General features: G+C 42.2%; 1 protein-coding gene across 2 annotated transcripts; it reads right to left on the bottom strand.

Moving 5' to 3' along the window:
* PKD2 (polycystin 2, transient receptor potential cation channel) lies at nucleotides 1-27,158 on the bottom strand. Of its 2 annotated transcripts, none has more exons than XM_071753633.1 (15): nucleotides 26,729-27,158; nucleotides 22,911-23,024; nucleotides 16,768-16,901; nucleotides 15,952-16,202; nucleotides 15,008-15,232; nucleotides 14,255-14,483; nucleotides 12,290-12,460; nucleotides 10,939-11,120; nucleotides 9,819-9,939; nucleotides 7,502-7,600; nucleotides 6,527-6,648; nucleotides 5,924-6,041; nucleotides 5,516-5,679; nucleotides 4,615-4,762; nucleotides 1-3,103 (listed from the first exon to the last, which is right to left on the bottom strand). In XM_071753633.1, exons 1-15 carry the CDS (start codon nucleotides 27,111-27,113, stop codon nucleotides 2,873-2,875), a joined length of 2,694 nt encoding a protein of 897 aa, XP_071609734.1. In that variant the 5' UTR covers nucleotides 27,114-27,158; the 3' UTR covers nucleotides 1-2,872. The 2 variants fall into 2 exon arrangements, with proteins under 2 accessions (XP_071609734.1, XP_071609735.1); XM_071753634.1 differs by lacking the exon at nucleotides 26,729-27,158 and adding an exon at nucleotides 25,865-25,935.
* Between the last annotated feature and the right edge of the window lie 338 nt (nucleotides 27,159-27,496).

The following is a 27,496-nucleotide window of genomic DNA, read 5'->3' as shown; positions in this document are numbered from 1 at the left end:
TTGTCTGTAGATTATATATAACATTTATTAGGAAGTAAAGTGCTCAGTGTTACAGATCAATACATTTTTGATCATTGTACAAGACTTGCATAATTACCAGCTTCCTAATAAGACCAAACACTGTACCTTACTATGCAAAAAGTTTACCTTTGTAATAAGTGATAAATTAATTATACTGTGTAGTTGAAAAAGGAAGTAATAAAATGTTTGTAACATTTGTCAAGTGGCCATGAACTTAACTGCAAGGCCCATTACCAGCACACAGTGGTACCCCATGAAAACTTAAGTGCACTTCAAGATTACAACATGTTACAGAAATGTACCTCCAAATACAGCTACCAATGCAAACATTTTTCAGAATAAACATAGACTAGAGAGGATTGAACTTACATTTTGAAAGATACATTTTTACAGGAAACTTGTTTAAAACTGTACTGATAATTTTAATTACGTTTCTTTCCCCCAAGAAAGACCCTGCCTCACCAACAGATGACAACTTGGTCAGTTCTGCACGCTCCCCAGTCCCTGCTGCCATAAACCTCAGCATGCCACATGCTCTACAGACCACAGCCCTGTAAAATACCTTAACACAGGTATTCTTACAGAATATTCTTACTGTGTACCTATAGAATAACTTCAAGGTTCCAGATGCTTGCTGGACAGATGAAGTTGGGTTATTTGTCAAAGTCACCGATTTAAGTACATGATTATTTAAAATATTATCTTAGCACTTAGGGTATCCTAGACCCTAGATACCCAGCAGCAATTACATGAGACACATTTACTTAGTCTGCCTCAAAGTTTAAGCTGTGAGTCATGTCACGTACCAACACACTGCATTTTGGATATGGATGTAATGATAAGGCTATGGACATTTCAAATCCTTGTATTGTACTGTATTTTCTATTTTCCTTGCACACCAGCTGGCCATGTGTACAGTTACACTTCTTGTTTGCTGCAAGTCAGAAATGGCAGTTCAACATGGAAAAGCTTTCCTCAGGAAGGTTTCTAAGGTCCAAAAACTTTCAATCAAGGCAAGACAGAGTGTTTATACTTAACCACTGTGCTGCACAATTTTGGGAAGCTGACAAGGTTTCTTGTGAAAGGGTATGAATTTCTTCCTAGTACAGGGCAATCTGAAGAATCAAAACCTGTTTTTACATGTTCTTCTGTTCTCAAGCCAAAGCTACTAAGAAACTCCAGATTCCACTCTGAACTTCTTCCTGTTCCATCTTATATTTAAGTTTCTGTGCATATGGTTTCTTGTAAACTTAAAGGTAAGGCACGAGGTCTATTCAGTTTCAGTAAGAAACTGCCCTGGTCAGAGGGCAGGGATTCTGAGCCACTCTGAACCCAGTCACTGCAGGTGTAAGAACATATGCAAGATGTCAGCTTTGCCTAAGCAGCAGCATCACAAGAATGAGGAGTGTTAACCCCTGGTAACAACTGCTTTTCATTTCAAAAAGCACCAGCATATATATACATGCTACTTATCCTTTGTAAATAAGCATTTTTAAAAATATATATATCCTACTAATAGCTAAGACGTGTTTGATTGTGTTGCTTTTCAGTTTCCTTTACACCAACTCTAAATCTTTAAATACAAATGCCATCTTCAGGAAAAAAGCACAATTGACAACTTCTGTCCTAAAGGGGCATCCCACACACAGAAACGTTGCTAGACAAAACTACAAACGTGCTTCAATGCTTTCTATGGGAAACCAGTGTCCCAATGTTGCATCTCTTTTCAAAAATACAGCTTCTATAACACAGAAAGCAGAGTTAATGAAATACTAAAAATCAGTGATACTGATAGGAATCATTGCAGCTCGGCAGAAAAGCCTCTGTAGAAATATACCTAAGAATTTTACAGGCAGTTCTGCTAAATGTAAATACAAGCTACACAGCTGAGATATGACTAGACCTTGATAGAGCATGAGTTTGGATTTTTCCAGTCAGCAATTTCTCTGATCCCTTCTCTGTTAAACCTAAAGAAGAGTTAATTTTTCAAATTTGTGTGCTTTTAAAGAATATATTTTCTCCAAAGTAACCCTTATTTTATGTTTATCACAGGATCATGAAAACACAGCATTAAAAAAAGGAGCACTTTGCAACAAAGCTGAAAATTATTATGTTAGTTGGGTGTGAGAAGGGAGTTCTCAACTATTACTTCTGAAATGCTAATGAAATGCAAAACCACAGAACGGGTACAGTTTCTATTATGGAATAATGTGATTTGAAGTTGTACAAACTAAGTGCATTTCCTTCTGTTTAAGGAAACAGTATTTGTCAAGAACAGGAAAATAGAACACTGAAGTTAATGAAAATGGTGGTACATCAAGAACAATTCAGAGAAGTAGGCAGAAACTCAAAGTAAAAAAAAAAAAAGTGCTGGTTTACTTCTTTGGAAGGTGTCAGCTGTTATAATGAATGAGACAAGCTGATGCCATCTTCTTTTCAAAATTGCTTTTAAAAGCATTTAAAAATCATTTTCCAACAGAAAGCAGAAAACTCAGAGCCTTTGTTTTAGCCACAGCTCATTATTTTGTCTGAAGCTTGCTTCCCTTGTGAAAGTGTTTCCCATAATACATGTATGGGACCAAAATTCCATCCTTGTAGATTTTGTTACACTTGGTTTCCATTCTGTTCCCTGCATTTTCATTTCCAAGGCTGAGAGTCTCACTGAGGGTAACTTTTAACATGACACATAGCTTACACAGGTCTGAAAATGCCTTATGAAGACAATATTTACTTTTGCCCACCACTTGCCCCTTGTGCTCTGTGGCCAGATCAGGAAGGCCACCGCATGCTGGGGAACTGCAGGTATTTGCTGGCTTAATACTGAACGTTTAGCATCACCTAAAAAGTCGTCCTACACATGGATGTTGTTCACCCCGTTTCCTCCTCCCCCATCAATCCCATCGGACTGGGAAGAAGAGGGCCGGGAGGTCCTGGGCCGAGGTTGGGTCAGCCCCAGTGGGGTTCCCAGCCGGTGGCTCATCTGGGAGGCTGTGTCATCCGATTCCCAGCGTTCCAGCTCCTCCCGCACCAGTCGCTCCATTTGCTCCCTGTGAATTTCGTTGTCACGACCCAGCCTTTCATCCTAAACAGATTCAAAGACACGAGGCTGGTAGCATGGATTCTCAGCTGCAGCCTAAGCAGAAACTTACACAAAGATGGGAAATTTTTCTACCACATGGGTATTTCCATAGCCTGGTGAAGAAACACGGTCACTTCTCAGAAATCACAGAGGTTGAGGGGCTGGAAGGGACTTCGAAATATGATTGAGTCCAACCCCCTCTGCCAGAGTAGGGTCACCTACAGCAGGTCACACAGGAATGCATCCAAGTGGCCTTTGTCTCCAGAGGACACTCCAGAACCTCCCTGAGTAGACTGTGCCAGCAAGTTCAGGCTTGAGAAGAAAAGGCTTAGCAGAGAACTTATGATGCTTTTCCAGTACTTAAAGGTGGCTACAAAGCAGATGGAGACTCCCTGTTTACAAAGACTCCCATGGACAAGAAAAGGAGCAATGGGCATGAGTTGCTCCTGGGGAGATTCCTTTTAAATACAAGAGGAAAATTTTTCACTCTGAAGATATTCAGACATTGGAATGGTCTCCCTGGGGAAACGGTGGATTTCCCCCCCTTTGAAAGTTTTAAGTTTCAGCTTTACAGTGTGCTGGGACATCTCACGATATTAGAAGGGTTGGACCAGATGATCCTTGAGGTCCCTTCCAACCTGACATTATGTGATTCAGTAAATTGTTCTTTTTATAGTGATGTAATGGCCAGGTGGTCACCCCCACTTATGAAAGCACAATTTGCATTACAGTTTCTAGTATTTAAATCCACCTCCAGAAATGTAAAATATACTGAGGAGCACACACCCACAAGGAAGCCCTTTCTCAAGAATCAGCTATTGGCTGGAACAACAGTAAAAGCCAGGAACACCTTTTCTGTGATAGGGCAGCTCCAATCTGCCTCACATATCTCAGTTCATCTTGCCCACCCCTAGCTGTTCTTGCACCATCAGGGAGCTCACAGGTTTTAGAGTCCACAGAAATAATGCATTTGTCACTGACCCCTTCCAAAAGGTCCTCAGGAAAAAGGTGGGAGGGGAGGCAGCAGGAACCAGATAACCTTGGTGACAGACGTGATCTACTTCCACCTGCCACACACAATCCCAGGAGCAACATGGGAGAAGAGCAGCAGGCTGCATGGGCTTGCTGAGCTGGATCCCCTAGACTCTAACAGACTAGTCCATAAAACACTTGGTATTAATCCAGACACAAGGGCTGACAAACTGTGTCAGCAACTACAGAATACAATTGCTGTCCAGTTCAGGGGTTTGAATGGTGCTCTGTGGCCTCAGCATGACACAGGTCTGCTATAAAACTAGTTGTTATATCTGAAACTTGCATCATGTCTGTGACATTTCATGCTTCAAATTTCATGTTTCCTAACACAAAACTGAAATCACTTAGTCACTCCCAAAGCACCAATCTTGTCTTTACCACCACTCTCTCAACTCTCCCAAGCCAAGCTGCAGGAAGAAGTGCTTGCAGTAAGCAAGTCATGCAGGTTGTGACCAGACAGGACAGAGTGGGTTTCTTACCTCTGTCACTCCATCTAACAATCTGCCCAACACATCTCTCCTTTTCAGTTTGGCTCTCTCCATTGCTTCAAGCTTCACAATTACTGCATCAATCTTGGAGACAATACTGCCAATAGAATGCTCCATGCGATCAACCCTCCTCATGAGCCTGAGGGCAACAGGGGTGAACTTCAGTGATTGTGACATTTCTGAGTCTCGTGTGTCAGGTAGAGATATAAGAAAATATTTTACTACAAACACACATCTGACAAGTGAGTTCTACGGTCCAGGAAGGAAGAAGACACATAAGAGCAAGAAAATAACACATGGGTAAAGCAGATGGGAAGAAAAGGACTTATTCCACTCTGTTTTCCCCTGCTTTTTAAGGACATCCTCATCCAAATCTGTTGGTTCTAGTCAAGTCAAACTTCATTCAGCTAGTGCTGCTGTACTGAATTAATATGGAGATCTATTGTTTTAGACAAAACACACACTCACATATAACTTAGAAAGATTAAAAACAACAGCTGAAATTTTCACTGACCCTAAAGCAATCTCAAGGTTTTGCTAGGAAAAGAACCAGAAAAGGTTTCTGGTATTGCTGTTGCATGACCATTGTTTTGTCTTTTCAGTGACAAAGTTCTAAGGACGGGGAGGTTTTGATGTGCTTTTTTTGTTTCTTTTGATTTCGTTCTGGTTTTCTAGCTGAATCCCATGAGCCTACCTAAAGTATTTCCAGTCCGGGTATTAATTGGGAGCTACTAAAAAGAGTGACCTAGGCACCTTAAAAAACATAACATTTATGAATAATGCGATTAATATTCAGAGTTACAGGAGACACTATATAACCGAAAGAAGAAAACCCACAATGAAAAAACCACACCACCATGAAGATTTGTTCTTCTCAGAAGAATAAACTTACACTTGGAACTCTTCATAGGAAACCCCACTGGAACTGCTGCCCCTTCTCCTGGAGCTGTGTCCACTGTCTTCATCCTCATCCTCCTCAGAGTCGTCCAAGCTCCGGGGGAAGCTACGGCTGCTCAGCGGACGTGGCAGAGAGCTCCTGTCAAGGTCCAGATCCTCCTTCATCAAAACACAAGGCACAGACAGAAAAGATGTAAAGACTTTCACCTGCACATGGGGATAAGGGTGCCAAGGTCAAAGAACTCCTTTCCTCCAGCAGCTTCCCCTTGCCTTTTTACAGTTCTGCTGCTCAGGCAGCTAGGGATGAGAGTAAATGTGAAGGGAATTCTGGGGAGGCAAACCAGCATGGGGAGGAGACTGGCAGACAACACTGGTGGCAGAACACTCCTAATGCTGAGCTCACCCTCTCCTTCTCCAGGTCATCTCTCATCTGCTGATGTTCATGCTCTGTCAGTTCCTGGTCCCCATCCTGGTCATATTTGGTAAATATCGCTTCAATCTCTGCATCTGTGTGCCCCTTCCTGAAAAGGCAGTAAAGAGTTCCCTTTCCATTTTTCAGATGCTGATTAAGCACTTCACTCTGAATAGACTTCCATCCCCAAGCCAAAGACACAACTGATCCCAGCTTATACATTCACCACACTGATGATAATAAGCTCAGCCCACAATTTTCATTAGTTAATAGGAACTCAGCAGACCTCCTTAACTAAAGACTTCTCTTCCATCTCTTCTCTGTTCTTCTGCCTCATGGTTTTTACTTTGTGCAATGCCTGCAGGCCCATGTTCCAACATTGTTTATCTGGACACATCTGTTGACATGAACCTCCTACCAGATGCAGGAGAAGCACATATTTTGTTAGGCACTTACCAAAAGGAAAGTGTTGTGTTGTCTTTATTCACATTAGCACACTCCTGCCACATCACAGAAGCAAGAGAAAGGCTCATCAAAGACTTCAAGCATCACATGTCTCTGGGGTTACTACTGAAGAAGCAACAGCTTCCTTACCCTTTCAGATCTTGACGTAGTTCATCAAAATTTAGTTTTCCCCCACCTTGTCTCAGACTTTCTGAAATGTCATCAACTGCAGTTTTCTTCAATTTAAGTTTGATCATGGCTTTATTGTAGCCCTAAAAGAAAAAGTGAAATTTCATGGTTTACTTGTCCTAAGTTGTTAACACTTTATTTCTAATAATGTTTTTGATTACCAAAATCAGCTAGTGTATATTGTCATTCAGTGTGTTCCAAAACCTCTGCAAGAATCTGTCTTCTCCTCTAATTTATCCATGTTCTGATTCAGTATTTAAATGGGTAACAATCAAATAGCTCTGTGGTATCAGGTAAGGCTTTTATCACTCAGTTTGCACTGCAGGTCAGAAGGAATGAAGTATTTTGTCCCAGTAAGACACCTTTGACAGTCACTTATCAGTTAATTGACAGTTTTAAATAATGTTAATAAATATGTAAAATATAGAATAATATCTAAATAATGCCCTTATTTCAAGATAGTAGCACTTTTTAATTTTTCTTTGCTCTGTTTTAATAACCAGTTCCCAAGTTTTAAGGTCTGAGTTACTGGTCATGCTGAGTATTCACTTAGACATTTCTGATTATACTATAGCCCCACATCTGTGCCAGAGCACATGAACGGGCACAGATTTTCCCTAAACTGGGATTCAAGTCAAGCTTTTCACTTTGTATTCAAAAAACCTTACTGGAAACTGCCCCTGGGAGCTCCCAACATGTCCAAGACTTGCCTCATCTTACTGCCTGACATGAGTCAATTATGAATTCTGTGACCTGTATTGTGATGGAAAGTTTTCATTAATTTAATTTACACTCAGCTCAGATTCATTTATTTCACCCAGCACATGTGTACTTTCATCAGCTGGTGCCAGCCTTACTTTGTAGGGCTTATGTAAGATTTTATGGAATAAATTCAGATGCCAGGAAGATGTCAAACAAACAAAATGTTAATCTTACCTTTCTGATAAGGTCAGACAGTTCCATTTCTGACTTCTGTTGTGCCATATCTGATTTGACTTCAGAGTATGTATCATTGATAACAGCCAAAAACATGTTCTGTTCATGAGAGAATTGAAAAAGCCCACTTAGAAGTTTCAACAAGCCTGAGCCCTACTACTCCTATGACCTTCATGTGTAGACCTATACATATATTTTTTGTTTTAAAAAGGACCAGGTGAAAATGGTGGGCTGCTTAAAAAGCACTAACATCAAGAGCTTGAGATATTGCAATTGGTGCACTGCAGTACAGCAATTTTATTAATAAAGACTTCTGGTTATTTTAATTAAGACTACTGGAGAATTGCCTTCCAGAGAGGGCTCATGCCCACACAAAGCAGCAATAAACCATGCCCATTTAGCCTTATTAGTTTGGCCTTCTACCTCCAAGGCCAAAGTTACACAGGTAACAGCTGTGAATTAATCTGTGAATTAATCCAGACATCAAAGACAGCTACAAAATGCTTGAGGAGTCAAGTTATCTGTTCATCCCATAACAACAAGCACAAGGTTCTTATCTAGATACAGCTCTGCTTGCATTTCAGACTAAAGAGAAAAGGAAGCTTACTTTGCATGTATGCTAATGATTAGCGAAGGAGTTTTGTCACTTGTTCAGACAAAAGAGACAAAATTGGTCTCACTAACTCTGCCAATGATTTATTTCCTCATGGGCTTAAAAAATACTTTAGAAGAACTCTTCCAATGTTGTATACTTACACATTCTTGCCCAACACCAGAGATGCAGGAGGTAAATTGACTACAATCGATTTTGCTTTCAGCTGCCCAACATTAAGAGTTGGTCCTTTCTGCCTGCCTTCCCTAACTTAGTTTCCAGGTCTCAAGGGTTTACAGCAACACTTCACCTCAACCAAATGGGAGGATGCACAGAAAAAGATGTTTACCGTAAGGGCACTGGGAAAATGGCAGAGGTTGCCCAGGGAGGTGGTTGAGGCCTCATCACTGGAGATATTGAAGGTGAGGCTTGAGGAAGCTCTGAGCAACCTGATCTAGTTGAGGGTGTCCCTGCTCACTACAGGGGGGTTGGTTGGACTGGATGAGCTTTACAGGTCCCTTCCAACCCAAATCATTTTATGATTTTAATTAAGAACACAAATTGCATGCTCTGCCTTCACACTTCTTTAGAAAGAAGTATTTCCTTTCCTTGCTGGACACCAGCCTCTGCTCCTCTGGATTCTGTGAGCTGCTTCAAAGCAAATATGAAACCTGCTTCATATGCTTCCTCAGCCAGTGACCTAGATGTAATCTTCCAATTGACTGGTCCATCTCACTCAGAACTTAAGATTCTCTGCTTCCCTACTAGTGAATAGCCAAGATGAAGTCTTCTCCCACAAATGTTATCTGAACAACATCTCTTCTCCTCTCAAAGAATAATAAAAAGCCTTATCAAGTACAAGGCTCATTAAATAACTCTAAAAGTCAGGATGACATGGGACTGTTGTATTAAGTTTAGTAAAATCCTGCTTTAATGCTTGTCGTCTTATCAAATCATCAAAAGACACACAGAGTTCAGGGAACAATCTGAGGATTGCTTGCTCACATAACAGCTTCCACCTGCTGGTATCATCAAAACCAAAATTACTGTATATTAGTGTTAGTACCAAACTAACTGATAACTGCATCCAGGTACAAGTTACTGGGGCTCTTCACTTACACTGACATAAAAAAAAATTCATTTGCTTGGTCTCATAGGTTTCTGAGAGAGATGTCTCCCTCCACTTTGTTATATAAATCATTAGTAAGGCTGTAATATGGATTCAACAGCAGTATAACTTTCTATGAGTCTATTGACAGAGTACGCAAAAGTACTCACAATATACTCACTGTTTGAATTTATTTGTCAGACAATCATGATTCAGGCTCTTCTGGCAGACAAGCTGTGTGCTGCATGCATGAACTAGGCTGTTGTAAACACAGCCAGCCACACATTAGAGTACTTTGTAAACTAAAAGCCTGTACGAAACATTACAGCTACTTTCTCCTCTAAGATACAGATTTGCTGTGTATGCCAACCAGACACTACTCAGACTTTAGAAATAAAAAAATTCTTTATAATAATAAAAAACCTGACAATGTGGAACACTATACAAGAATGACAACAAACACACAACACAAATCTATTTTAAATGAAGAAAAATGAAAGAGTGTAGTGATTGCCCATATAACAGTTAGGCCCCTACATTGTCTGTAGTAGGAATCATAGAATAAGAGATGTGAAAAAGGGCACCAACCCACCCCATGCAAACAAATGTGTACCTACCAAAAGAATGAAGAACATAAAGAAAACAAATGTAGTGAAATAAACTGGTCCCAAAATTCGATTTGCTTCTTCAACCTCTGTGAAGTTGAAGTCTCCCACAATGATGCGGAACTGAGTGAATCTTTAAAAACAAAACACATCCAGGAGTTGCAAAATCAAAACACATCCAGGAGTTGCAGAAACCAAAACACTTGGAGCTGGGCAAGAACTGTCCATCTATTTTTACCCTATCAGTCTGACTGATGGGCAGCAGAGACCTTTGCATTACTCCAATACTTGATCAAGCACTGCAATAGTCAGTTCCTCAAGCTCTTCTCTAAGCACACATAACCAAACCCCCAGCCACATGCCACACACACAGAACCAGCTTTGGGGCAGAGCTGATAAAGGGGGCATCAGGGTGCAGAGCAAACAAATGGTTCCCATTGTGAAGATTTCAGACCTACTCCTGTCCCTCTGCTACCCCTCTTCTGCCTCTCACATACACACAATCCCAACCCTGTCTCTCTCTCAAGCTGCTTGCACAAGTGCCACAGATGAAAGAGGTCAATTTTTGGCAAGACCCAATGTAAGGACGCAGGGGACAACTGGCAACTGGTTCCTGGTAAAGGAAAAACTGATTAAGAACCATGTATATTAAAGTCCACTCTCTCTCTCCTGGATTCCAGTAGTTACTTACAAATTTACTAGTTAGATGTCTAGGATGAACTCTGTGAGTCAACCAACTACACCCACTATAAGGAACACAGCATTATTATGCATACAACATTTCAGTAAGTAATAAGTAAACCTAAGTAAGCATATGATCATTCAGCTGCTGTAGACAGTTACTGCTTTGACTAGGAATGTGACCCACTGCTATGAAAATCATGTCACTTCCACCAACCAAAAAATGCCATTTTTAGGCCACTAACCTAACTATAGAATATTTTTAATCTCACAGCAAGTACTAAAAATTTTCTAAAAAATGCATTAGCTATGGAACTGCAGCAACAGTGATATGTCCACAGCTTATGTCTTCAGATGAATGTGACAGGACTTTTTTGGTCTCTATGAGGCAAACAAATACATTTATCAATGTACTGAGAAATTCTTTGCATTTTTTAATTTTTATACTCACATGCAGTCCTGGAAAGTACTGAAGTCACCGACTTGAGTGCCAAAGACAAGATAGGCCAATTGAGCATATGCTAAGAAAATAATGAAAAACATAATAGCAAAGCCAATGACATCTTTGACGCAGCGAGACATGGTAGTGGATAACTGACTCATTGTTCTGTTGAAGTTAACAAATTTGAAAAGCTGTTAAAAAGAAAACAAAACAACAAAAACAACAACTGTAAAGGTAAAGAAAACAATAATTTCTTAACACAAATCACTCTCCAGCCTTTTACACGTGAGATTTCTTACTGAATTTGACTGGAGATAGTAAATTAATTTACATTTCGAAATACATCACTTCCTAAAAGCACACGCTTGAAATGTGAAGAAAATCCTGTGAGAATGCCTGCTATTTCCTTGGAGTGGGGTTTTGTTTGCTCATTCGTTCACCCCTCTATTTGACACCCTGGCTTCAAAGTACTGTAACCAAATGCTTCCAAAAACCTATTGATCCTTAGCTTCAACAAAGATGTTATGAAGTGGTAAAATTTGAGAACAGATGATCTCACAGCTGACTTTGCTTTGAGCAGGTGGTTGAACTAGAGACTTTTTGGTCCCCTCCAACCTACATTACTCTTTTACTCTGCAGTTTATCCTTATCTTTTAAAATTAACCATTTCATTTCTTAAACCATGCTGCAAAAATTAGATGCAATTTTGTCTTGCAAAATAGTAGGAGATGAGCTAACTTGCTTGGCAAGCCTAAGTATCAGTTTGGAGTATTAGAGTGGAAATTCACTTATCATCAGTCTTATATTTTCCCTCGCTGGACAGTTTATTAACCAAGTGTTCCTCTGCAATTCTACACATACAGAGGACAGGAAAATGAGTATGGACACACACACAACAAAAACTTCATTAGAAAGGAGGCAATAAAAGAGAGAAATTAAATTTAACTGAAGTAATATATCTAGTTTTCAAACTAATTGGACTAGCTTTACCAACCCTTCTAACAATTCAGAAGTTTTGAACAGATAAAATGGGAATAGTTAAACCAGGCTAGGAAAAAGGAATACCCAGTAAGAACTACTGACTTATCAATTCAGGAGTAATAAAAACATTTCTTGAGGTGTCTTCTCTGACAAAGCATTAGCACTGTCTATACCTTCTAGATTTAAACAAGGGCTGACTAAACCTGTGACAAATGACAACCTTGCTTTTAACCTGAAGAAGTTACCCCTTTGCCCCAACCTTCTTGCTTGACCAATTTTAGGAGAAACTCAACTAAACCTAAAATAATGTATCACACAAAAATCAGAATACTGCTTACACATTCTAATGTTAGAATAAGAATGTGTGCCTTGGAGTTACCTTAATCCAGACAAAAAACACAGTGACTGCAGCAATGTTGTTGAATTGCATTTGCCAATATGCCAAAGGTTCAAAATTGGGGAATGAGTTCTGATCTTCCAGCAGCTTCTTCAGGAGCATGTCAACAGTTGATGTCCTATAGATGCTGATTCCTATAGCTACCACAGAAAGCTGAGTACAAAACAAACATACAACTTTAGGGCAGGTAATTAGGATTCTAAAATAACTTGTTCTAGCCACATCAGACAGATAAAGTTAAGATATGAGGAACTTAACTTACTATTTATTGCACTACCATTATGTGAACTTTGGGTAGAAGCAAATATATTGTTTTTCAAAGCCTACAAAGCTAAGGTTTAAAACAGGAAAGTAACAGCTGGTGATTTCACAGAGCATAGAAAAAGAATCACTGATGAAAACTTCTCTAAGTGCTTCAGTGTCAGCCCCACTGGATTTTTTATTAACCCGAGTGAGAGGTGATGAAACCTGTCCTTCTCCAGCCCTGCAGCTGCCCGGTCCCTAAGAACTAATGTGACAAGTGATGACTTAATAAAAAATCCAGTGGCTGCTGTTTGAGATAGGATCCAAGCTAGAATTTCTGGATATATCAGGAAATGCATTTCATAACAAACCCACTACAGTCCTAGACTACAGACCAATAGGCTGGGAGTAAGAAGATTTAGAAATCTTTGCCTTACCATAGCTGAAGAACAAGATGGTGAAGCCTAGTGAGCTCAGAAAAATGAAGCTGTCACAGAGAAGGAAGGAAAAAAGATGACAACTCAAAAACACAACAGTGAAAGAGAGTAAAGTGCAGAAAGACAGCAGTAGTCAGAAAGGTTTTTCTGGAGTTTCTCCAGAGTACAGACTGACCAGAACTGCCCAGAAAAAGCAATAGCAGAGAAGCTGTAATTGTACCATACAGGTAAGGTTCTTGCTGTGACCTCTGCAAATGTTCTTTTTCCAAGGATATTTAAGAGTATTTAGAATGATAAAATACATAATCCTAAATGTAAGCAGTTTCCCTCAGACAAGGTATAAACATAGAATTTTGAAGTGTGAACTGAAATTTACACTCACACTTGAATACACCTCACTGACTGTAGCAGTGAAGAATTTTATCCCTGTCCCCACCATTTAAATCTAACAGCACAGTTCACTTAAACATCCTCCTAAATGGTCCTTCTTTTACAAAACACTGTCATGCAAGTATGATTTCTCTAGTTTACAGATACTGACTTAAACCCTTGATTTCTCCAACACTGAAGACATAAAACTAGCATGGGACTGCAACTGGGTTTCAGCACTACTCTCTTTGCACAGATGCATCAAACTGTGCTTACTAAAAATCCAGAGACAATTACGCTACATGGCTTTAAATTAAAAGTTCAGATTTTCTGCTACACCAAGATTACTGATGGGCACTGCCCACTTAACCAGGAAAGCATCCCTTACAGCTGCCAGCACTCTGCAGCACTGAGACACTTCAAATCTGGTATTAGCTGGTATTTTAATACCACATTAAATCTCTCTGTGATTCTTTGCAAACAGTCAAATCGCAGTCCCGTTTCTCCAGATGCTAATCACTACTTTAAAGCAGATGATTTTCTTACTTCAAAGCCACTGCAACAGTCTGTATGAGATATGTAGATGAGAAATGAGGGGAACTTTGTTACCTCTGACAGCAGCTGTGCCTTTTAAGAAAAAAACTGGAAAAGCATACTGGGCAAATACTGGGCATAAGCTTTACACCAGGATGCAAAGGTTGAAACCACAGAAGACAGAACAAGTTGGCAAAGCACATCAACATTACAACACAAACTAAAATTGTCTACTTCAGACTGAATAGTATCCACCCTAACAAAAGCCTTATCCTTTAAACCCATAATAGGAATACTGAGTCGTTAACCCCTCCCACACAGTGCATTCAGAAAGCAGTTAAAGCCTTATTAAAAGATAACTTACTACAACAATAAGGATATCAAGGCAATTCCAGAGACTTTTGAAGTAGTGCAGTCTGTGAATGTGAATTTCTAAGATCTCTTCTACCATGTAATAAAGAACAAAAAGACAATATGCCATCTCACAGGCTGCCAGGAAAAAATCAAAAGTGGAGATGTAATGAATCAGTCTCACTGGCTGAAACTGCCAAGATGTAACAAGACCTCCAGTTGCTGGAAACTCCACTAACAACCTACATTCAAACAAAAAAAAAAAAAAAAAAAAAAGGCAAAGAAAAAAAGTCATTTACACAGCATTATGACATGCACTGCTTAAAGTTACACGGTTTTATTTACAATACTACCTAAAAAATGGAAACAGGCAAAAGCACACAGTTTGGAGAAGACACTACACAGAGCAAAAGGTGTAAATTTGAATGCACTCGATTTTGACTTAACCCCAAAGCATTTCAGGAATCATGAGAAAATAGGTTGATGTTGCATAACCATATAGTTACTTTGGTAAGCCTTGCCAAACCACCTGCAAACTGCACCCAAGACATTGTGGCATCAGGAAGGTCAGATCTGCCTCCAGACACTCCATGCACCTGCAATGTGGAGCCCCACTTCTTTGACAGGGAGGCATGCCACCCCAGATGTCTGTCTCCTTTATGCAAAACATACTTACCCACATCCTCAAAACAAAGCAATCCCAAGAAAACCTCAAGTCTACAACCTACACTATGCAATTTGAAGACTGTCATGGTTCTGTTCATACCTGACAATGCAGAATAGGTTGATATTTGCATTGTATACAGAGAAATCAATGAAAGCTGCTCTGGTCCCTCTGTCCAGCCACAAGTTCTTCTTAAGGGTAGCAATCTGCACAGCTGTCACTTCTCTGGTCCTTGAGAGGTCTTGATAATAACCAGACCCACTATAAGTGGCAATCAAGCCCCAGTGGCTGCTCCCATTCAAATCCTTCTCATTAGTGTATGTCCAGCTAGCTCAGGAGTAAGTGAAACAGAGCACATTAGCCTTTCCACTTTCAACTTATGATTAACAAAACAGGTAACAGCAAAACCTGAACAGAAACAATAAAATAAAAACCAGTTACTTAAAACTGCCTTCATTTAAGAGGTACTTGCAGAAAGTTTTGATGTTCCATGGAGAAAGAGCTTACAAAGTTCCTTTAATTGTCAAAACATTAAGATAGAAAGATGGGTCACAAGGGCATTAATTACGAAAAGAGAACACATCAAACCACTCAGACAGAATTTCCATCCGTAAGGAAAGAGAAAATTTGCATTCCACCTCCAAACCTTTTGTGGTTCATCTTGCACATTGTGCTCCAAGGGATGAAGTGCTATTCCCATTTTCAGCCAGAGAAGATAACCCAGTGAACCCACCCCAGCAGTAATACAAGCTGGAATTACAGAACAAGTGCTGATGAGTTGCAGTGCTGAACTCACAGCATGTACAGCTACCAATGGCACAATGACAGCACCTCCACTCAAGTGGATCAAGAGCACAGTGCTCTCCAAGTTCAGTAAGAACTTGGAGCAGACCTCCACGAGCAGACCTGGCAGCTGCTCTGGGTTTACCTGGCTTTACAGACAGAACATACAGCAGACACCAAGTTGCATCAGTCAAGTGACTTAATCTGTAATACAGAATAACCTAGGTGAGATAAAAAGTGAGATAAAAAAGAACACTACATACGCTGTTCCATTTCGAAGTCCAAAAGGAGCAGTATCTTCATTAGCTACAGAATAGACATCATAGCAATCTTTGATTTCATCCTTTAAATCCTCAGGTATTGAGCATGAACCATTCCTCACTTTCAGCTGCCGAATGCGAGGCACCCCTAGGAGCAGGTTCTCATAATAAATGAAGCTTTTGTTTTCTGCCACGGTTTTGTTGTTATACCACATCTCCCAGTAAAGACCATCCAGCAATGGGCCTTCTGTGAACTGGGGAGGAAGACAGAATTTGAGTTTGCATGTTGCCAGCACTGTGCTGCATAGAATCATAGAATGGTTTGGGTTGGAAGGGACCTTAAAGCTCATCCAGTTCCAACCCCCTGCATGGGCAGGGACACCTCCCACCAGCCCAGGGTGCTCAAGGCCCCATCCAACCTGGCCTTGGTTCCAGGAGCTCCATGGACTTCCTGTGCTGGGGACTCCAAAACTCCAGGTGGGGTCTCACAAGAGCAGAGCAGAGGAGGAAGAATCACCTCTTCTGTAGATCTTCATTCCATGGATGTCTCCGAATTGCAGTTGACACTTTTTCTGACACAGGCCCTTACTGTTACCCATCTCCCAAAGACATTCCAAAATCTTTCCCCTGCCCTGCCCCACTAGCATCACCTGGGTCCTAAACTTTTACGTATTAATTGCCTAGTTTGTTCCATAGCTTTGACATTGTGGACACATCTTCATGCATAACCTCTCTCACATTACAAAAAAGAACCTGCAAGTTAAATTTACAGGCCCTGATAGGACAAGCAAATCACAGCAACAGAGGTTATTAGATTACCTTCCAGAAGTCATCCATCGTGGACAAAGTTTTGAAATCAGTTTTCTCCAGTTTTGATAAAGGTGTCTCCAGGAAGAGCTGCGACATAACTCTCGTGTAGTAGTACATACTGGAACTCACTGTTCCATAAGTCACTGCAAAGGATTTGGCAAGGAGTGAGAGGAAAAGGAGTGGGGGGAAAGAGAGAAAAAGTGGGAGGAAGAGAAAAAAAAAGGAACAAAAATAAAGAATACTTTGCTTGTTTTAAATACATCAGGTTGTGTTTGCATAGATTTTACAGTGAAAACCAAAAAAAACCCCAAAACAAACAACCACCATGCAGCATTTGTCATAGAATCATAGAATCCTAGAGGTTGGAAGGGACCTCGAAAGATCATCTAGTCCAACCCCCCCTGCCAGAGCAGGGCCCCCTAGAGTACATCGCCTAGGAACGTGTCCAGGCAGGTTTTGAATGTCTCCAGTGAAGGAGACTCCACAACCCCCCTGGGCAGCCTGTTCCAGGGCTCTGTCACCCTTACAGTAAAAAAATTTTTCCGGATATTCAACTTGAACCTCCTATGCTCCAATTTACACCCATTATCCCTTGTCCTATCACTGGTCACCACTGAGAAAAGCCTAACTCCATCTCCCTGACACTCACCCCTTACATATTTGAAAACATTGATGAGATCACCTCTCAGTCTCCTTTTCTCCAAACTAAAGAGACCCAGCTCCCTCAGCCTTTCCTCATAAGGGAGATGTTCCACTCCCTTAATCATCTTAGTAGCTCTGCGCTGGACTCTTTCAAGCACTTCCCTGTCCTTCTTGAACTGAGGGGCCCAGAACTGGACACAATACTCCAGGTGCAGCCTCACCAATGCAGAATAGAGGGGGAGGAGAACCTCTCTTGACCTACTAACCACACCCTTTCTAATGCACCCCAGGATGCCATTGGCCTTCTTGGCCACAAGGGCACATTGCTGGCTCATGGTCATCTTCTTGTCTACCAGGACCCCCAGGTCTCTTTCACCTACACTGCTCTCCAGCAGGTCAGCCCCCAACCTATACTGGGACATCGTGTTGTTCTTCCCCAAATGCAAAACTCTACACTTCCCCTTGTTGAATTTCATCATGTTTCTCCCTGCCCAACTTTCCAGCCTGTCTAAGTCTCTCTGAATGGCAGCACAGCCTTCTGGTGTGTCAGCCACTCCTCCCAGCTTAGTGTCATCAGCAAACTTGCTGAGGGTACATTCTATACCCTCATCCAAGTCGTTGATGAAGATATTGAACAACACCGGTCCCAGTACCGACCCCTGAGGGACTCCACTAGTCACGCACCTCCAACCAGATTCTGCCCCATTGACTACAACTCTCTGACTCCTTCCTTTCAACCAGTTCCTGATCCACCTCACTACCTGATCACCAAACCCGTACTTGATCAACTTATCTACAAGGATGCTGTGAGAGACGGTGTCAAATGCTTTACTGAAATCAAGATAAACCATATCTATCGCTCTTCCATCATCTATCCACCTAGTAATTTCCTCATAGAAGGCTATGAGGTTAGTCAAACATGATTTACCCTTGATAAAACCATGCTGACTGCTCTTGATGACCCCCATGTCCTTGATATACCTGGAGATAGTGACAAGAACAAGTTGTTCCATCACCTTTCCAGGGATGGAGGTGAGGCTGACCAATTTGTCTGTCAATTGTTATTAAAATACAAAAAGCAGTGAAGAACAGACTGAGTTGTAGCAGACTTGTAGTATCCAAGGCATCCACAGGGATCTGGCACCTATGGCACAAGACCTTGGGAGAACTATGCCCGGCTTAAGCAGGTAATGACTGACAGGACACCGTGAATGTCATTAGCTGTTTATGGTTAGGCAACAAAACTCTACCCAAGACATCCAGGGCTTCTAAAAGAATCTCCCCAAAGAAAAAACTGTTACTTCTTGGCAGATGAAATTGCAAAGCCACTGTTCATCATATTTGAAAAGTCATGGCCATCTGGAGAAGTTCCTGCTGACTGGAAAAGGGGAAACATAATGTTACTTTCAAAAATGGAAAAAAAAAAAGACCCAGGGAACTCCAGGCCAGTCAGTCTCAGCTCTGCGTCTGGCAAAATCATGGAGCAGATCCCCCTGAAGGCTCTGCTGAGGCAAGCAGATAACATAGGGGTGACTGGTGACAGCCAACACAGCTTCACTAAGGGTAAGTCCTGCATGACTGATCTGGTGGCTTTTTACAGTGGGGTCACAGCCTCAATGGACAAAGGCAGAGCAACAGACATCATCTACCTGGCCCTGTGCAAAGCATTTGACACTGTCCCACATGACATTCTGGTCTCTAAACTGGAATGATATGGATTCAATGGATGGACCACTCACTGGATAAGGAACTGGCTGGCTGGTGGCACCCAAAGAGTTGTGATCAGTGGCTCAGTGTTGAAATGGAGATGTGTGATGAGTGGTGTTCCTCAAGTGTCAATACTGGGACCAGTGCTGTTTAGTATCTTTGTCAGTGACACGGACAGTGGAATGGAGTGCACCCTCAGCAAGTTTGCTGATGACACCAAAGCGTGTGGTGAAGTCCCCACGAGGCTGGAGGGGAGGGATGCCATCCAGAGAGACCTGGACAGGCTGGAGAGGAGGCATTGTGCAAACTGCATAAAGATCAACAAGCCCATGTGCAAGGTTCTGCACCTGTCTGTCAGGACAATCCTATGTATCAGTACAGGTTGGGAGGAGAAAGGATTGAGGACAGCCCTAAGGACAAGGACTTGGGGGGTGGTGGTGGAGCAGAAGCACAACATGAGCCATCAATGTGCACCTGCAGCCCAGAAAGCCAACTGGGTCCTGGGCTGCATCAAAAAAAGCAGAGACAGCGGTCAAGGGAGGGGATTCTCCTCCTCTGCTCTGCTCTGCTCTGCTCTTGTGAGACCCCACCTGGAGTACTGTGTCCAGTTCTGGAGTCCCCAACACAGGAAGGCCATGGAGCTCCTGGAACATGTCCAGAGGAGAGCCACAGAAATGCTCAGAGGGCTGGAGCACCTCCCGTGTGAAGCCAGGCTGAGGGAGTTGGGGTTGTTCAGCCTGGAGAAGAGGAGGCTCCCAGGTGACCTCAGAGCAACCTTCCAATATCTGACGGGGCTACAAGAAAGCTGGGGCAGAGCTTTTGACACGGGTGTGTAGCGAGAGGACAAGGGGAAATGGTTTCAAACTTGAAAAGGGGAGATTTAGGTTGGACATAGGAAAGAAATTCTTTCCTATGAGGGTGGTGAGACCCTGGCCCAGGTTTCCCAGAGAAGCTGTGGCTGCCCCATCCCTGGGGTCTCAGGTCAGGTTGGATGGGGCCTTGAGCAACCTGGGCTGGTGGGAGGTGTCCCTGCCCATGCAGGGGGTTGGAACTGGATGAGCTTTAAGGTCCCTTCCAACCCAAACCATTCTATGATTCCACAATTCTTCTCCTCAGACTGGGCCAAGCATTTGGCTGAGGTTCACAGAACTTAAGTCATAGAATGATGTACAAAGCCAAGAAGTCTTGAGAGAAGAGCCTCTGGCACTGAAACTATTACTGTCTACAAGTACTTAAAACCATTTTGTAGCTGAAATATGGAAAAGCCTGAAATATTATATATATGCTGAATGATCTCCATCCGTTTCGATAATTTTATAAAACTATTTTATCAGGGGGAATAAAATGTGTTCTCTTTAGCAACTGGAGAAGAACTATTTTTAATAGACTTCTGCTCTGGCACATAGAATGTATCACATGACTGTTCAGTACCTGGATTCTCTCTAAATACTGCTCTCAAAAGTACAAAAGTAGACAAAATGCCCATAGCATTTAGCCTGCACTTGAAAGCTGTCTCCTAGGGCATGCCACAGAACAGTCTGTCCCACAGTTATTGCTTACATGCAAAATTAAAAAGGACAGTAGTTTAAAAATTACTAATAAGATAGCAGTATCTGTGTATATTTAGCATACTATACTTTGACTATAAAGTCAAACATTTCCTGCTGAGACCAATTTATTTTCAACTCAGGTCCCTGACCACTCCACTCCACCCCACCTGGTGGTACAGCATACCAGACACAGGCAGTCTTACATTGCCTTGTCCATTAATAATAATCCTAATAATTCTTAAAGGACTTTGGAAGGAAGAAAACATGATAGTATATAACCATGTTTGCAGTACAAAATCAAAACAGTTTTGTCAACTGTATAAAGTTTGGGGGTTTGGGATTTTTTTTAGTCATATGACTCCACACAAGCAAGGCAGACTTGCTCTCAGAGCTCGTCTATCAGTGTAGTTTTACATTTTCTTTTCAACTTCAAGATTCTCTCTCACTAACAAAAAAACCATGACCAACACGCTGATCATAAACAGCAACTGAACTGTCACTGACATTTCAGGCGTTTTGAACAGAATTGCCCATGCTAAAAATCTGAGGCTTGAAATATACCATATTTCCGGAACTATAGCAACCCACTGCATACAGGTTTTGTTGTTATTCTCTCTAGGAACCAAATAACACAGTTATTTCACAACTCCATAGTAAGCTCTATTTTGCAGTGTCTTGCTAATTTTTTATGCAAATATATGAACACGTCCTATTCTAGTAACTTAAAAAAAAACAACAAGAAATCTTGAAATAGAATTGTATAAAGGCTCCAAGTTTCCAAGGCCAGCAAAGAAGACTGCTCTCATAACTGTTATACTACACTAGATATAACTGTTCATGGTGCCACGTTACACCTGTGATAAACATCCTGTACTGTCTGTTCTCCAGCATCCCCAAAGGTTCTTCACCCTGATAAAAGAGCAAACTAAGTTCAGGCTGCTTTCTAAAATTCATTTTGGGTAAATGAATATTGTTGTGTATGAGACTGGAGCTCCATCACACTCCTCACTTGTGTATTAAGCCTGGATTTAGTACAATCTGCAAATATTATCTCAGTATTGATTGCTGGAGCACCTACCTCATAGCAGTCACCTACTCAAAAGCCAAGTAAAGTAAAAAATAAATAGAAATGTAAAAAGTAGGCTGGAGGTCACTCTGTTCTGTATCCTATAGTGTTACTATAATTCATATGATCATAGACAACAAATCAAAAGACACACTTAAGTCATGAAAGCCTCCAGCTCTGATGCTCATACACTTGAGTATATGGAGGCTGCAGATGTGTTTAAAACACCCAGCATCATGCAAACACATTATCAGATATTTCTGAGTAGTTAGCATTATCTCTACCTTTCCAGATACTATCAAGAACTTTTATTCTTGGAATGTTCTGTACCTAAGCATGGTGAGAACTTTGAAATTTGGCGACTTGATTCTTTGTCCTAAATGATTCTTCGCATTTAACAGTTCTGTTCAGTGATTTCAAAACGCACAGAACCATAGAATGGTTTCAGTTGGAAGGGACTGCAGAGATCATCCAGTTCCTGTCCCCCTGCGTGGGCAGGGGCACCTCCCACAGGAACAGGTTGCTCCAAGCCCCATCCAATCTGGCATTCAACACTCCCCCTCTAGGGAGGGGGCAGCCACAACTTCCTTGGGCAACCTGTGCCAGTGTCTCACCACCCTCACAGGAAAAAATGTTTTCCTAATGTCTAACCTATATCTCCCATCTTCCAGTTTAAAACCATTATCCCTTGCTCCTATCATTACATGCTCTTGTGAAAAATTCCTCTCCAGCTTTCCTGTAAACCCCCAGCTGGAAGGTCGCTCCTTGGAGCCTTCTCTTCTCCAGGCTGAACCGCCCTAATTTTCTCAGCTTGTCCTCACAGGAGAGGTGCTCCAGCCCGCTGGTCATAAAGGCCCTCCCTCCCCTGAACTCACTTCAACACCTCCATGTCTTTCCTGTGCTGGGAGCTCCAGAGTTGGACACAGTACTCTAGGTGGGGTCTCACAAGAGTGGAGCAGAGGGGGAGAAATCACCCCCCTCAGTCCTCTGGCCCCACTTGTTAAGGCACAAAAAGCTGCAGTATTTTCAATTTCAAGCAATTCAAGATTTAATTTCAAATATTTGCCTATGCACCTGGCCATTAATTTTCCTCCCAACAAAAAGAACCTTCACTGAAACAACTTGAATTCTGGAATCTCAGGTAGCAAATTACAGAACTGGGTGAGTTGATGCTGAATGGTACTTACGGACACACAAGACCACAAGGAAAATCAAGTATGTAATCAACTCCCGTAAAACACTTTTCAGATATCGCTCTCTGCTGGTGTTGTTTTCTTCCATGAGTCTTGTCCCCCAGAGACCTTAAAAGGAAAGCATTTATAATGATATGCACAGATGCATCATACTAGATACACAAATGACATAAAAAGTTCAACGGTGTTGAAAGCTTAACCTATGTCACCTCTGCTGCTGGTTCATCTACAGTTTTTAAATTTATTTAAGTTGAAGCAAGAACATGTTCTTCCATAGGCTGAACAGGGCCTGAGGAAGTACTAGCTGTTCACAAGATAGCACAGCAATGGAGTAACAGCTCAGCAGAACTCCAACAGAATCTGCTGAAGATTTGCCAGAAGTAGTGTCACTTAATTAATGTGCCTGCTGCAGAAATTCATTTGCTAACAAAGAGATGGGAATAAGGAAGTTCTTTCTTTTGACAGAAAATATGGGGTGTATTCAGAAAAAAAAGCATTAGATGTTTTTATAAGCCTTTCAGCTACCACATTTTTAAGTTGTGACGTAAGCACAAAGTCAGCTGGGAAACTTCTCTTGCATAGGCACAGCACTACTATCGGTTCCCAAAACAAGAGAAGTTTTCTCACACTCTTCTTTAAGGCTAAGCCTGAAAATTTACAGATAAAGACTTCAACTTCACCCCCAGGATGCCAGATCCTCACCATTAGGTCATTCTTGAAGGCAGGAAAAAAAAACGCAACCCAAGAACATTTACACTCATAGTAAAGAACTCAACAAGCTTAGCCTCTAACACAGCAGTACACTGCACTAGCAGCCTCATAGAAACAGCAGGAAAACATTACAGAGAGGAAGAAAAGGCTGGAACAGACAGTGAGCTAAGCTGGCAAGAGAGCAGAGTCCCAGCTCATTACTCACCAATAAGAAATGTGGTGAGCAGAAAGCAGAAAGCTCAAATTCTGTCATATTAGAATATTGTTAGTTATGTCCATTATTAATTGAAATAAGGGTTTTGTTTTGGTTTTCAGGGTTGGGAAAATCACATAAAGGAGAACAAAGACATGGAATAAAAACAGAATCTACATAACAATGCAATAGCAAGAATTAGAGAAAACACATCCCCAGTAGTCAGTAACATGTCCTGGAGAAAGAGGCCTGCAAGACAGGTGAAAGGGGATGAAAGAGAGCACTCCCCACAACTTTTCTTAGGTTAATGGTGTCTTCATGTGGTCAATCCACTTGATGTTTTCTACCCAGTGCTCAAGGCTATAACTATTAATGATCTATTAGCATACTAATATACCCACACATAGGCTACAGAGACCTCTACTAACAAAAAGCCCCCTCCTCTTTGAGCACACATAGTGGAATCTTTAACAAGGAAGAAGTAAACGTGCCATGGTGTATTGAGTGATAGCATAATTAGAGGTAAAGTAATTTTACATGTTTCTGTGTATAATTGTAGTCCTTACATTTTGGGAAACTGAGATAGCTTTGTGGAATACCACCTAGCTCCTTCTTGAAGCAAGTATCTTGACCGTGTGTAGAGATCAGCTTACTGCACACTAGGTGACAGACCTCGATTTTCAAGACAACGTTAGGAGTCAGTCAGCAAAGGACAAAAAGTTAAGATGTGAAGAAGACAACAAAACAAAACCCCAGCAACAGAGGATCACAATATTTGTGTCATATGAATTCCAGGTTTCCTCATCAGCCAGCTTGAAGCTTTCAATAGTTGCCACATTTTTAGGAGATTCCTATGTTATTGCTCATTTTGCCTTACTAGAATATTGGTTCTGGTGCATCAAGAATAGTGACCATAGGAAGTGCTGGATTTAACATCTACTACAAGCACCAGAAATCTTTCATTTCTAGGCTCAATTAATCATTTTCAGTAAGTGCAGTACAGAAATCTGCTATTCATCGATTTTGTGACAGAACTATGTATGCTTTTATCAAACAAATCTGCAACCAAGAATTCTCTCATACTTGTTCTGCAGTCCAAATGGCTTACCCTAAGAGTATATGAACTCAGATTTGTCAAAGAAAACATTATCAAATGCAAATTTAAAAAAACAGATGAAATTTCATCTTACAATAAAACATCTAGCTTGTTAGGAAGGAAATTAAAGGAAATTAAAATTTAATTAAGGAAATCAGATGTGTAAACAGATTTAAAAATGCTATATACTTATATACACACATGATCTATATATATATATAGTATACATGTACTTACATATACACATATACCTACCTAATCACAAAGTCAAGTTTATAAGGTACAGAATGCATATGATGTAATTCAGATTTATGCATATGTTCTCAAAGTCCTCAAGACAAGCTACATACCATTAACTAATCTGCCTACACCAGATTCTGTGGAAAGAATGGGGCTAGGAGTAGGAGAGGAAAGTGACCCTCTGGCAAAGATGCTTTGCCCCAAAACAACTATATGCATTTCGTGAAAGTAATTATTGATTGACTGGAAATTATATTTGACACTTGCATTTAGCAACACCTAAGAATATTTTTCAAGAAATGTTCCACATATGAGGAACAGAGAACACATCACTGGGTGACTGAGTACAGCTCTCAGGAGTAGATTACCTTTCCAACCCAGCTCTGGAAATGGACATTTCTCTTAACCCATCAAAAATTTTGATGACTTTGTCCTTCACAGACTTAAATAGTCATCTCCTTCAGTATCTGGGATTTTTGCTAAGGATATCTGCAAAACTAGAGGGGTTAAAGCTAGTTCATAGAGACTCACATTAGAGCTTGTAAAGAATCCACAAAAAGAAAAACCTAAAATAGACAGTATGAGGTAGCTGACTTCCTATTCCCCTGGTAAACGTTGTTACTATCTATTACTTTAGAAAATGCACATTTTTAGAAGAAACAACCTTACTTTCTAAATACAACAGCTTTGTAACTATAAAGATTTTACCTGACACTTAAATCCCAAATTTAAAATCTTCAAGATCTGATGCTGACATTTTAAGCTTTTCTGGCAAGGAAGGGGGTTTTCTCACAAATGCTCCTGCAACCTTGAGTGCAAAAAACTTCCCATCCACCACTTCCTCTGCTGTGCCAATTTAACTCTGGGCAACTCAGCACAGAGATCATGCAGTAAGCTTAGAACGACACTCCAAATGCTCATTATATGTGCTCCTGCTTCAAACAATGTCCCTGGTCACCAGCTCTGCATCAACAGGCAGCTCTTCACAACCGAGGGCAGCTCCAAGGCTCTGCACAACACTGCAGAAAAGCAAAAATTAATAAAACACCCTATCAACCTCACTTAAAGCACAAATGCTACCCTAACCTCCTCTATTACAGGACAGAGAATGCTGAAAAAGAAAGGTAAGCGTTCCGCTCCAACTCTCCAAAGACCTGGTGCTGGGTCAGAGAAGCCACGTGCACCCAAAAACTACTCAGGAGAGTCTCTTGACACTGAAAACAGCCAGGACTAAGCGCCGGGGAGCAGAGAGCTCTACGCCCCGGAGGAAAGGAGTAAGTGTGCCTGGATCTGCGTGTGCTGAGGGGCACAGCCTGGACGGGGAACTGACCAGGGATGTAGGTGAAGAGATGGGGACACGGACAAGGGCAAGCACAAATGGGCAGGCAGAGGTGGGTAAAACAGCACAGGGAGAAGAAAAGAGTAGCACAGAAGGAGGTGGAAGGCAAGGCAAAAGGGAACGCAAACAACTCTATCATTACTCCGGGCTGCAGGAAAAGGCAGCCGAGGGAATCGGAGCCCGGTCCGGCAGAGGGGGCCGGGGCTGAGGAGCGGAGGGGCCGAGACTCTCACCTCGCAGTCGCCGCGCCAGGCGCTTGGCCCAGGCCGCCCGGTGGGGCGCGGGGCCGTCGGGCAGTACCTGGTGTCGGTTCGGTACCTCCGCCGCGCCGCGCCCCGCGGGAAGCCGCCGCTGCCGCCGCCCATCGCCGCCCTCACCGCTGCCCAACGACGAGGAAGCGCCGGCGGCGGGTCCACCCCATTCCACGTCCATCTCCAGCACCGGCCCTGCCGCTGCCCCCTCCTCGGGCTCGAAGCCCGGGTTGTCCCGGCTCCAAGCCTGCCGTGAGCAGGCGGCGAGGGGCGGCGAGGGCGGGCAGGAGCCGTCCCCGGCCGCCTCGCCCAACCTCTCCAGCTCTAGCTGCTCCCGCCCGCGCCGGCAGCCCCCTCTGCCCGCCATCACCCCGCCGCCGCCCGTGGCGGGCCTCCTCTACCCCCTCCCTTTCCCCTCCTTTCCGCCGTCCCCTTCCTCCTCCCCTTTCCCGCCCTCAAGGCGCCGGCCCGGGAAGCCCTAGAGTGCGAGGGGAGCTGTAGTTCCCTTGCTTAGCAGCGGGAGCGGCCGGCGCGGAGTGCTTGATGCCCCGGAGCCCTGGGGCCATCGGTGAGGTGGAGAGCCCTGGGGCGCCTCCGTGGTAGCAGTGGAAGTAAGGGTGTTTCTAGCGCTGGGTGTTTCAGGCCAGCTCGCCTCGGTGAAAGCCGAGGGAAACACGGCGGAAGGGTTTCACCCACTGAATGAATTGCGGGGGAATCGGCTATTTCCCGTAATTTTAAGGAGGAGTGGTA

The sequence above is a fragment of the Heliangelus exortis genome, chromosome 10 (assembly GCF_036169615.1).
Source record: "Heliangelus exortis chromosome 10, bHelExo1.hap1, whole genome shotgun sequence".
Taxonomy (NCBI): Eukaryota; Metazoa; Chordata; class Aves; order Apodiformes; family Trochilidae; genus Heliangelus; species Heliangelus exortis.
The sequence above is the reverse complement of the archived record's forward strand: the minus strand, read 5'-3'. Positions and strand labels throughout refer to the sequence as shown.

Coding starts and splice junctions, on each gene's coding strand:
- PKD2 (XM_071753633.1), bottom strand. CDS start 27,113: ATGGCGGGCAGAGGGGGCTGCCGGCGCGGGCGGGAGCAGCTAGAGCTG. Junction 15,233..15,951: donor GGACTTCGAAATGGAACAGC/GTATGTAGTGTT, acceptor CTCCTGAGCTAG/CTGGACATACACTAATGAGA. Junction 5,680..5,923: donor ATGACCTGGAGAAGGAGAGG/GTGAGCTCAGCA, acceptor GTTTTGATGAAG/GAGGATCTGGACCTTGACAG.